At 37.6% G+C, this 13,096-nt stretch overlaps 1 protein-coding gene across 1 annotated transcript in view; it reads right to left on the reverse strand.

The window, feature by feature from the left end:
- cnbd1 (cyclic nucleotide binding domain containing 1) overlaps positions 1 to 12,241 on the reverse strand; it is a 52,271-nt gene extending 40,030 nt beyond the window's left edge. Inside the window, exons 1-4 of the mRNA XM_007250376.4 lie at positions 11,869 to 12,241; positions 10,406 to 10,478; positions 10,133 to 10,249; positions 8,273 to 8,401 (exon numbers count right to left, since the gene is read on the reverse strand). Coding sequence (XP_007250438.4) covers positions 8,273 to 8,401; positions 10,133 to 10,249; positions 10,406 to 10,478; positions 11,869 to 12,157 — 608 coding nt within the window. The 5' untranslated portion in view covers positions 12,158 to 12,241. The remainder of the gene's footprint in view (positions 1 to 8,272; positions 8,402 to 10,132; positions 10,250 to 10,405; positions 10,479 to 11,868) is intronic.
- Between the last annotated feature and the right edge of the window lie 855 nt (positions 12,242 to 13,096).

The following is a 13,096-nucleotide window of genomic DNA, read 5'->3' on the forward strand; positions in this document are numbered from 1 at the left end:
AAGCAGGTTGTCCTCGCCGGTTTCCTTCATAAAACAAGTAGAATGTCTTCTTGCTGGCTTGTGCATCAAGGGCCTTCTCCCCAACCCGTTACCACGACTGCCTGGCCGAGGGGACGCAGGGCGGGGCACAGCACAGGGGGAAGCCAAGCGCTTCCTGCCCCTAGTGCTGGCACACAGAAAGGCTCTCACGGGAACAGGGCACAAGAGCAGGAAGTGTGTGTGTGTGTGTGTGTGTGTGTGTGTGTGTGTGTGTGTGTGTGTGTGTGTGTGTGTGTGTGTGTGTGTGTGTGTGTGTGTGCGCATGTGTGTGTATCAACTCTCTGTGCCAGGCAAGCACAGTTGGACCCCACTCCCCATGGTTCTGGATGGGGAAATCTGGCTTTATGGTAGGAACAGATGTAAAAACATGCATGGACACACACAAGCAACACACAAACTCACCAACACACACATATACACATACACAACCATAGTACACACAAAGTGATTCATGGAACTGGATCAAAAATAAGATCATATCATCAGATGACCTATTCAGCAGATGAACAGACTTTAAAAGCAGGGCTGCGGAAAAGGCAGCAGGGTGCAAGCGACACACTCAAAAAACGCACAAACACACACACACACACACAGTCTTTCTTCTACTATAAATATCATGATGTCATCCCCAATAAAAACACAACTGTTTATGATATCCACACTGTGTTTTGCTTCTCAAAGCAATCCCCCTATAGCCATACTGAAATTTGACTTAGTTCACATAGCAAAACTTAAAATTACCGCAATTCACCCCTTTACCCCTTAACATGTCTAATTCCTTTATTTTAAATGCAACAAACTCAATGTCAACTAAAAAACATGGGCTGTGTACGCACTACACACTAATACTATAAAGGTATATAATATATTCCTGTCATTTTTACTTTGAACCACCACTGAAGGACAAGCTTTACATGCATTTCTGGACAACCTGAGAGATACAGAACTGTCACTGCATGTGAACAAAGCCTGTGGACTGAGGGAGCAGAGAAATATTAAATGAGGTTATACAATCATATTATGCAGTGTTGCATAGTTCTCATTAGCACTGTCCTAAGGCGTCACAAATGGTACATAATGCAACGTTTGGTTTGCCAAGAGTATTGTTATTTTAAAGCTCACCTTCCGTCGTTTTTTCTTTCATTTTAAAATGTCTAGTTGTGGTCTCTAGTATGAATGAATGACATGTGAGCCATTTTTGTAAAAAAAAAAGTGCTCAGGTGTCTCTGTATAGCTCTTTTTTAATGGACTGTTTTAGGGGTGTGTCCAAAATGACCGGATTCCAGCTTTGCTCATGAATATTCATACATGCAAACAGCATGCAAATATCTCTCCTCTGATTGGCTAGGAGCACTGTGACGCCCCTCCGCCGCTCTGCCGCTCACTGCCTCCCACCTCCTAACTGATGAGCGGTGATGTTGCGTCGCTTCAGCTCCGCCTCTGGGAGTTTCTCGAGCCAAGGTGGGCTGGTCTGTGAGTTTCTGCCTACGTAGGCAGAAAGATAATTCAAAATTCACCCCTTTTTCGGAGGGGGGGAGGGGGGATTTCTTTGCTTAGCTCCTGCAGACAATGGGGGCTGCAAAACAGTTTAATGTGCAGGTGTACACATTCAACTCGGAGAGACCTACTGTATTCCACAAAAAACAAGAAAAATCGGATTTTCGCGGAAGGTGAGCTTTAAGGTAAAAGCTCCAGTGCAAACCTTAGGCAGAAAACATTAAAAGTGTAATGATATCGATACATATTAGTGAAATTATATCACACTCCCCTCGTGGGTTTCTCTCAACTTTCATGTAAACCATTTTCAGAGTGTATCTTACTAGGGAGGGGCAGGGAGGGGAAGTTGCTTATATTACATGTATGCATTGACGCACAAATGACCAGGCATTATATACAACTGTTGTGATTTTTATGCAATTGTTTGGCACCGATTACAATAAAAAGTCTCCATTTGGAAATTTTTAAATAAACTGAACAGCACTTTGCAATATTACAGGATTTGTGTTAACTTCCAAGTATCGAAAATCTCCAGAATCTGTAAAATCTTCCAAACTAAAAAACATTTCCTTAAGCCCTTTCCGGACTTTTCTAAGGGGGGCATCTGTGAAAAATATTTTACATTTTTACTTTGTGATAAAACTCTTGCATCTGGACTGCAATTGAACAAACAGAAAGGCTTTCTCCATCATGTGACATCGCGTTCAGTAGCTCCTCCATTTCCACTCACTGTTTACGTGGATCTCTGTGGAAACACGCACCCAAAGTGTAATTACGGTGTGCGGCAGTGGACAAATGCCTATTTTTTTAAACGTGAGGTGACGAAACTCAGAGATGTGAGTCCAGACAGGACTAAAATTACCAGAGGACCACAGAGTTCAGAGAAAAACAGCAGGTAATTCAGCCTGTAATTTTCTCAGAGGACGGCTGACAAAACACGTACATGGTCGTTTTGGATGGGAATAAAATCACAGAGGACCCGCCATAAAAAAGAAAATGACCCCAGGACCCCCTGAGAAACTAATCCCACCCAGATTGGGCTTTATACTGCACATAGTAACATATATGTTCAATAAAAGTCAAGGAAGCATTTTGGAGCATTTCTGCTCACTGTCAGATTTTTATAAAAGAAAATAACAAAAGTAAACTGCTACACTTACAAAATGTGTTGGTTGTTTGTCTACATTTAAAGCAAAGGAGAAACATTCGTGAATGTGATTTTTGCTGAACCATTCCTTTAAACTGTAATACCTCTCAGCTACACCATTACAATCTCGTTAGCTAATGCCATTTCCACATGTTGGAAGGAGACACTGTACCTTTGCAATAATGCTCACGGCAAAGCAGACAGCATTGCTCCGCTGGGGCGTCCTGTCCCCCCTCCCCTCTCTTTTAAACATAACGATGACCCTGTTTCCCCTTCATACAGCACATCTCTCAAACATATTCTCACACTGATGGATTACAGTTGGCATATGTAACCCAGATATCCACATAGCGAGCTGGAAAAAAAAGAGAGAGAGGGGAAAAAACGCAGCAACAGCTCACAGCAGCCCCAGGCAAGCCAGCAGATCACAGAGGCAAATGTAGAGAGGAGATTAGCTCAAAGCCCATCCGTATGGGGTGGAAGGCATGCATGCGAGGAACACCTTTCAGTGCCCTTCACCTTCCTTCTATTGTTCACAGACTCTGCCTCTCGTGTCTCAGAAAAGGCTTGTAAACGGTTTGCGCTGTACTATAAAAAACAATTTTACAAATATAGAGACCAGGTTTTTAGAGACTAGGTTCTTTATAGAACCACACAAAACATGTTCTATATCATAGAGAAGATGCACAGAAACATAATAATAAAAAAATATATATATTTTATTTTGAGTAAATATAAAATGACTGCATTTATTAGAGGATTAGTGCCAATAGTTCAGGATCACAGCAGTGTTTATTTGAATCATTTAAGTTAAACTTCATACTTTTCACTTTTAGTGTACAGTACAGCTGAGCACTAAAACAGCATCACTCCAGCAGCTGACTAGGGCCATTTCTAACAGATGGCACTGAGGCACTTTCCCCAAGGAAAGCTCTGGTCCTGTTTATATGATTGTTGAGATGTTGCTCCCTCTCTGAATTTTGGGGAACAATTTTGAGGAAAAAAACTACAGTCAGGTCTATAGTATTTTGGAGAGTAATCATTTATTATTTTGCTTCTGTACCAGGGCTAGGAGGATTCCCTTTTTTCATAAGATTATACTGACTACATGACATTATTGGAGGCAGGGAGTAGTATAAGCTGCACAAGTAGTGCATATGACCATGCATTTACTCGACTGCGCTATTTTAAAGACAAAAATAATCATATTTATATAGAAAGATAAGTTTGCTTAAAATATTACAGACTAAAGCTTGCTGCACACTGGAAACACAGTGTGCATGAATTTAAAACAGGTGTTATCATTTAAGAAGCTCTGATCAATTCCATGGCGAGTCTCAGCATGCAGCTCAATATTTTTTCATGATTAAATTAAATTAAAAGCAAAACAATACCACAAAAATATGTAATATATGATTTGTCACTCAAAATTTACACAAAATGAAGAATTCCATTATTTTAAAAAGTAGGCTGCCTCTGTACAGTGGATGTCATGATTTGTGTAATATAGACACATCTTCAATCTGGCAATTACAAATGATTTATTTAATTTACGAATATTTAACAGATTAGCATTAGTTTATTTAGTAACATTCTGTTTACCACAGAACACGGTTGAGACGATTATGTCTCTATCAAGCAACTGATGACAACATTGTAAATAGCAAAGACGCTTGTAAATATATCTACACAGATGGGCGTGGTGGTCTGAAAGTGAGGTGTGTCCAGGTCAATTTCTGGCATATTGCTATCTTGGCAACGGAAAACACAGGTGCAACACCGACTGATTTGAAACCTGACAATAGTCAACTTTTAGACATTCATTTGCTAACTTTTCAACGCAGGTGCGCCTTGTGTGCTCACATACAAGGACGTGAAGTAAGCAACTTTAATATCAACAATAAACAGAATAGAAATAAATTACTATTCTGTTCCTCTAAATGGCCTGCTCACGCATCTTCACAGTGTGAAAGCGCAGGTCAGTTTCCTCTGCTGAGAAGTGCAGAAGAATTGTGCCATTGAAATACCAATTTCTAAAGCCAGAGCGCATCTGGCTCTTAAAGAGAATTGCAAGTGACACAATGATAGGTTTATTTTATGTTACCCTCCCACAGCGTCCCATCCTGTGACCATCTTAAATTAATATGAATTATTGAGCTATTCTGGCCATATTCTAGATAAACATAAAACAGATATTTTACAAAACATACATGTCATTATTTTAAAATACTTTCCTATTTGGAGATATCATCATAATTTTTAAAAACTAGTTTGCTGTATTTCCATTATACTAACCAACCCACCCCAGTAGATTTGTATTGAAATATATATATATACACAGTACACTTTCTACTGTAATTTAAGGGGTTTAACAAAAATATATAATTACATGTTTAAGAATTACAGACACTTTGAAACAGTCCATCTATTTTCACAGGCTTGAAAGAAATTAGACAACAAACTGATAAGTAGTTTGATGGCCAGGTGTGACCTGTTCCCTCATTATACTATGACAAATTATGGAAATAAAGGGTCTGGAGCTGAATCCAGGTGTTAAATTTGCATTTGATGGCTATTTAGGGGAACTCTCAGTATGCAGTCTAAAGAGGTGTGGATACAAATGAAGAATGCCATCATTAGGCTAAAAAAAACAAATACATCTATCAAAGAGATGTCAGAAACTTTAGGAGTAGCCAAAACTATTTGGCACATTAAAAATAAATTCAGCAAAACAACAACGTTGGTGTAAAAAAAAACCCCTCACAACATCTAGTCAAGTCAAGAATACTCTTAATGTGATAAGTGATTAATTGTAGAAGTCTACAATCAAGAGATGCCTTCATGAAGGTGAATACCTAGAGGGTTTACCTTAACATGCAAAGCACTGATAGTACTCAAAAACAGCTAGATAATAATAAGTCTGCTAGAAAGTCATTATTAGTCATATTCTTTGGCCAGATGAAAGCAACAGTAACACAAGTATGAAAAAGAAAAATCTGAGTTCATGGTCAGAAGCATGATACCTTATTATCTGTTAAACATAGTGGAGACATTACTGGCATGTTTGGATGCCAACAGAATTGGGTCACTGGTGTTTACTGATAATATGGTTGCTGAAAGAACTAGCAGGATTAATTCTGAAGTGTACATAACTACACTCTTTACTCAGATTCAGTCATAGGGTGCTTCAATATACCCAAGATATACTTAACGGAAAAGAAATTGAATTGTATTACCTGGCAGAGTTAGTCAACTGACCTCAACTCATTGAGATCCATCCATCCATCCACATTTACCATGAGGAATTTAAGCCATTTATTTGTTATTAGTAGGTGAGATGCTATGACCACTAGATCCCCAGCCATGTTTTTAGGGGCAAGTTCTCTCCCTGTCTTTACACCAGGAGTGCGTGTAACTTGACTTTTATCAGAAAACAAGGAATGCAATTACCACACAATGATAACTTAATAAACTGCACTCCAAGTCTGTAAGTACATCAATATGTCATTTATTATCTTGAAAAACCTGTGTGTTCTCAATTTCGAACAATCAGTATCAGCTGTCTGTCAGCTTTCTCAGAGCTGACAATCACCTTATCACTACACCCCTTTAAATACCACCAAATAACTTCAGGAAAATGTGTTAATTATGAAGACTAACAAAACACGACTGGTAAAAAATACAGGATGTATTCCATTCTTGCACAGCTTGATCAAAAAATCTGATGAGACAAGGTGTTGTAGAAGTAAAAGCGTTCACTGATTTACTAATAGCAACCATTATTGATGCTTTTTTTTTTTAAATCACTGCCTTTGCCATTTTTCTGTCCTTATGGGAAACATTTCCAACTAATTCTGTAATACTGTAAACCTACCAGTGGTTAAACAACCCCAAAGACTTCCCAAGCTCATATGTGCACTACTTAAGTCTAATGTGCAATCAAGCTATTACCTACAGCGATCAATAGAAGGTAGATCAGGCTGCCTCATGGTGTGAGAGCACTTTGCTGCTTCACACAGCACACATGGCATGGTCATTTTTTTCTTTTTTTTAGAGAGCTGTGTGGGGCTGCAATTTAAGTCAAAGCGTTGTACACAGCCATGGCAGGAGCTTTGTTCACATAAATGCTTACCTACGGTGCATTATCCCCCTACTGGAGTTCTACTGAATGACCTCAGCGGACTTTCTCCAAGCCTCCACAGCTCTTCTGTCTAACACAGCCTGAGAAAAAACAATAAAGTACAAGAACAGAGTGCATGTACCTTTGCTGTATATCTGTGAAAGCCTAATAAAAAAAATAACTAAGCACTTGTGGTTTACTTTTCTAAATCCACTTTTTTTGAGGGGATTTGTTTACGGCACTATCTGCAATAGATGGTAATGCTTTTATGATACATTCTTGTTTCACACATACTGTAACCCTGTGGATTAGGAAATGTTAACTGCCAGCAAAAGTTTGAAAATGGAATGTTCCTTCCCTCTTGCACCCACTATCAGGCCTCACTCAAACTCCAATAATTTACAATGCCACATTGCCATAGCACACTCACAAGATCACATCTATTTTATACAGGTGCAGACATCCTCTCAGCTAACACTTCATGATCAATTTACATAAACAATTTACTGCTATCCAGTGACTTCTGGCATGTCAGTGCACATCTGCCATTATAATCTATAGTTTATTTGGAGTCTTCAATCCTCAGCTCTTCCCAGTTGTTAAATAGTAAGACCGGTGAATTACAATAGTTGCACAAAGGCCCAAAGTGCCCTGTCACAATGAATCAAGTGAACACTTTCATTATAATAAGGTTTCGCAAAGGATCTCTGCCCTCTTGATTTTATTCCAAAAATACTGGAGTACTAGCAGCAGATGGTATTGAATAATGAATCCTCAATAGGTCATACATTTTTTTCCTTTTGCCAGAGCATAAGCAATGAGTTAGCCCTCTCTAACTACATAAAGAAAGTAGAAAATCTATTTTCTGTTTGCTGGAAGTAAAGAGGAACAAAATTAGGCATGAATTTTAATAGCTCACTTTTGCCACATCATTTGCTGCTATAAAATTTAGCTAAAATATTTTTTTCTTCATTCTGTATATGTGTGTGCGGTATAATGCTTTTATGCTTAATGTGATATAAACAGCGCCCCGCAGAGAAAGAAATCTTCTGGTAAATGGTCCTTTATAATTATTCATTTTCATTTTAAAAAAGAAAAACAAATCAGTCTTTACTTGTTTACCAGAGAAAACTGCAAGTGTTTGTACAGTAGGATTACAGGAAGATGATTCAGAAGCTCAGAAAAAAGGTATTTGACTGCCCTCAACTGGACAAGTTGCTCATGGCAGCCTTTCACCATGAGTTGTTTTTTTTTCTCATGCACATCAGTGAAAGATACATCACATCAGTGATGCATTATGTGATCCCTGCCTAAATCTAAGTAATATGAACACTGACAATAAAGTAAAAACATCACACTCTTTTATTTATAAGATTATATGTGGCCTATGTCCTATGTGGTGCTGTGAATGTTTGTGGTCTGTAAAAGCAAAAGTGCACAGACTGGCAAAAGCCAAATGTAATACTCACAGCTTTTTGAGGGCTCTGATTGCATGGTTGATGAGCATCTCTTGAGTCTGCTTCTCCTGAGGCCGATTCCTGTTCCTCTCCTGACGGGCCTGGCTCTCCATGGCTTTAAGTGTCTGTGAAGCATGGCTGCTAAAACGAAACACAACAAAGTAGCTTAGTGTTCTAGTCATTAACAGCAATACATAAGTACAAAAGCCACAAATGTATAATATATCAGAAATACATCTACGTCTTTCCATAACTACAGGGCTCAAGGATCGCTCAAGGAGGAAAATACCATCTAGGAAGAAATAGTCATCAGATTGCCATATTGTTAGCGGCCGTATGAAACCAAGCACCCTGCAGTCAAAATTACCTTAACTGGAGCTCATGACATTGTTTTAGTGGTAATCATTGTGGCATTTGCCATTTAAACCAGCCCATGAATAACTCCTTGGCAAGCTCTTTACAAGATGCCCCAGCTCCAACTGAGAGCGGATCTATATTCAAGCCAATTAAAGGCATGACTCATATGTCACTACCCACAATAACATTCATTTCTACAGCCCTGCCAGCCTGTTTCTGCACTATAAACATTACTCAATCTATACGAGTGGGATTGTTATGGGGCAGCTTTGACTGACAGACAGCGGCTCTCTGCGTCACGCCTCTCCAGGGGAACAGCGCGAGGCAGCCCACGCGCCTTTTGTCTGAGATATCCTGTTTGTGACTTTCTTTTTTCAGCTACCGGATAATGCACAATTGCAAACAATGCGCAACAATTCCTAGAACAAAGAAACGCATATCCTTTTCATAAGCCATTTTTAATGCAGAGGGATAACTTGAGTGCCATTGTCAAAGGCATGCAACAAAAACAGCTTAGAGATGAAGAATTTAACATGGTAATATCCGGTTTTGCAAAAGTCAGCTCTATTCTTACTCTAATTCCTGTACAGCTTTTCACATTTCTCCCCCAGCACACCTGATTCAAATCACCTGTTAATTGCCAGGTTTTGTAATAAACACCAAACATAACATTGTGACCACCAATTATCCATTTTTTAGCTCCATAGAGCATTTAGGAGAATTTTGTAGTTCTATAATTACAGACTGTAGTCCTATATCTGTTTCTCTGCCAGATTTATTATTATCCTATTATTTATTACTATCCCTCGTATTTCTATGGTCAGGACTCCACAGGGACAGCACAGCTCCAGAAAAACACACACTAACACAGTACCACCATGTCAGCATCAATGCAGTGCTGAGGATGATCCACCATCCAAGTCAACCTGCTCTGTGATGGCACTGTAGGGTTTTGTTTCTTAAATTAGATCTGTTGACATGACTATCTGCACTTGTAAACTATCACATTGGATAATTGGAATATGATTTGAGCATTCAGACTTGAGAATCCAACTGTAATCCCATTATCAACCACCTCCAAATGTGTTCCATAGCAGACTATCAAAAATTTTGACACAAATATGCCTAAAAATCGGATTTGAGATGGCGGTCTGAACATGGCATTCTAGGACTGAACAGAGTCAAATCACTGTTAAAAAAGAAATGACTGCAGGAGGACTAAACAAGGTCTGGTACTTGTAGTATAGTGTTTGATGGTGCAGTACAGGGACCATGACCTCCTAACAGAATTTCTAACCTGAATCAAATTGAGGTTAAGTGCTTTGCTCATGGGCCCTGTGTAAAGTCCATTCTCTGTGACACCAAGCTGAGACCTGAGAAGCCACAAGCATCCAGCTAGTCAGTTAGCACCCCTAACCACTGAGTCACATATTCACCATACTACATAATGGTCTACAATTAAATTCTAGTATTTGTTACTATTATCAGTATTGATTATCTTTTTACAGTACTCACATGTTGCTCTCTCGACCCAGTGGGATCCCAGGGGGAATTTTTTTTGGCTGTAGGAATATCTTCTGATATAAATTCATGAATTCTTCATGAGCATCCACAGAAGACTGAGATATCCCACTGTAAAGAATAACAGCCAAAACATTATGCCATGACAGACACATTAGTATATTTGTATATTGATATAAGGATAAAAAAAAAACAATGCTCACATCTACTCTTAAAACAAAGTATAATCTAGGTCATTCAACTCTTGTGCTGTGCCAAGTTTCTTACCTCTCGCTTAGGCCGCTGATCCCGCACAAGGCTCTCAGCTGGGGATAGTTAATGCCAATTATTCTTTGCCCATCTGTGGTACAGAATGCCTTACATTTAGTGACACATCCTCAGTGCACCCAGTTATTCAAGCAAGGTTTAACTCAGCTGTGTTGTGCAAACAGTTATGTTGTGGTGATGATGATGTGAATAACTACCAAGATAGCAATAATACAATGAAAAAGCATGATTTTTTCTACCATCTAATGCATTTAAATAATGAGTTTAGGTTGATTTAACACTAATTTTAATCTTATGTATCTATGATCTATGTATCTACATTATTATGTATCTACTTTGAAAATGAATACTGAAGTCATCCACAATATGAAAGAACACATAATGAATTATGTAGTAAAATAAAAAAAGGGGTTAAACAAACCAAAATATGTCTAGCATATCTGTGAAGCATTTAAGTGGGCTTTTATCTGTGAAGCTGATAACTCTAATTAACTTATCCTGTGCAACAGAGGTAACTCTGTAAGTCTTCCTTTCCTGGGGTGGTCCTGATAAGAGCCAGTTTCATCATAGCATTTGATGGTCTTTTTGAATGCACTTGAACATTTTTTACTGTACTTAGTTGTAGTTCTTGCCATATTTTGGATGAGAACATTCCTCAAATAGGGCTATTCACTGTATACCAACTCTATCTCTTTACAACTTTACAACTGATGCTCTCAAACACATCAAAAGAGCATGAAATTCAAGTAATTAACTCTTGCAATTTCAGCACTACTCTTCACTAAAGCCATCATAACCTCATAACGCTGACTGAGAAAAAGCCAAGATGTGCAAAGCTGTCATCTAAACAAGAAAAATCTAAAATATAAAACATTTTCTGGTTTGTTTAACACTTTTTTCTTTTTTCTTTACTAGACAATTTATAAACAATTTGTTTTTCTTCATAGTTTGGATGACTTTAGTAATAAACTACAATGCAGAACATTTTTAAATAATAATGAGAAACCAGTGTGTTCAAACTTTGGACTGGTACTGCATGTACTTGTATATGTATTGCTTGTTGCCTTTAAATAAACGTTTTTTTATAATATCAAAACTAACACATGTCTATGATGTAATGGTAAATAAAAGTTGTTTAAAAGTTGTTTTCAGTCATTTATATTATCTGTATATCTGTCTTTATGTATCTGTGGTTTTATTTTTTTATTTACCAAAAATAAACTGGAAAGTTATACATTTTGGTCACTTACACTTTAACAGTGCACCTATATACACTGTATATGAGAGCAACCCCTGAACAACGTTGTAGTAACGTTATAAGACGGTAGACAATACTGCGTGTTTGCTTGCAAGAAATAATAATATAAAAGAAAAACTCTCAATTCTCCAACAATCCCGTAGTTTTAATATTAAATAAGAAAGCTAACGTTATGTTAACTAATGCACACGTCTCTTGAACGTACCCATGTCCAGTAGAGCAGCAGGGAGCTGCTGTTCAGGCTGTTCGCAGTGGTGGTAGTGGAGTGTAAAAGTAACAGAAAATGAAGTGCAGGTGATATTTAGAGTTATAATAGTGAGCTGAGGCTGGAGCCGCTGTTTGTTTTGTCCGGTTTCACTTGTTTTTACAGCAGAATGTACCGGTAGGGCTGCATTTCCATGGCAGTTCACAAACACCGCAAAACAACGCTGTAAATAATATAAACGTTTTCTGCCTCGCCTCCTGCTCAGCGATTGGCTAGCAGCTGTGCGCATGCACTGCTGGGATTGGCTAGTGCTTCATTCAACAGCCACGGTGTTTCTGGGGCAAACGACGCTGTGAAACGTGAAGAGTACAGCAGTTTTATTTAATAATAATAATAATAATAATAATAATAATAATAATAATAATAATTATTATTATTATTATTATTATTATTATTATTATTATTATTATTATTATTATTATTATTATAAAAATAAAAAAATATTATTATTATTGTTATTATTATTATTATTATTATTATTATTATTATTATTATTATTATTATTTACATTTTATCTGGATGAATTGGTAAACATGATTAACTATATATATATATTTTTTTTGGTTATCCAAAATAGGAGAAAATGCTGATCAAATATTGAACACCAATGCACAATCACATGCCAAAAATCATGGGATAGCAGCATGTACATGTAACATAAAGTAATTACCTCAGAGAATGGCTTGCGAATGCCCACACCTGTATAAGCTGTGAGGTGCAGTCAAAGCCAGAGCATGGGGAATCTACCCTCTTCCTATTTCTCCTGTTTTATCAGAAAATTACTTTAATGAATGGGGGGCATAAATACAGCTAAACAGATAAAATAAATCAAAATGAAAATATTATAAAACTATTTGAACAGGATATTTGTTTAATTTTGGAAAGTTGAATGTAATCTACCTATATTTTAATGTTTCTATAGTAAACAGAGTGCAGAGCTTTTAAACTCCAACTATTAACCATGCTCAAGCATCGGATAACCAACCAATCAACATACAGTAGCAGTAATGCTAGCATCTCTATTAAACATCTTTAATATTGTTCAGTTTTGAGAAAATGTGTATATTTTTTATATACCATCCAGATGGGATCTGTACAGTAAGTTATAATGACCATGATTATCCAAGTCAGGCTTAAACTGTCTTTGCGAACAGACATGTGACTCAGC

Source organism: Astyanax mexicanus, chromosome 6, assembly GCF_023375975.1.
Source record: "Astyanax mexicanus isolate ESR-SI-001 chromosome 6, AstMex3_surface, whole genome shotgun sequence".
In the NCBI taxonomy this organism is placed as follows: Eukaryota; Metazoa; Chordata; class Actinopteri; order Characiformes; family Acestrorhamphidae; genus Astyanax; species Astyanax mexicanus.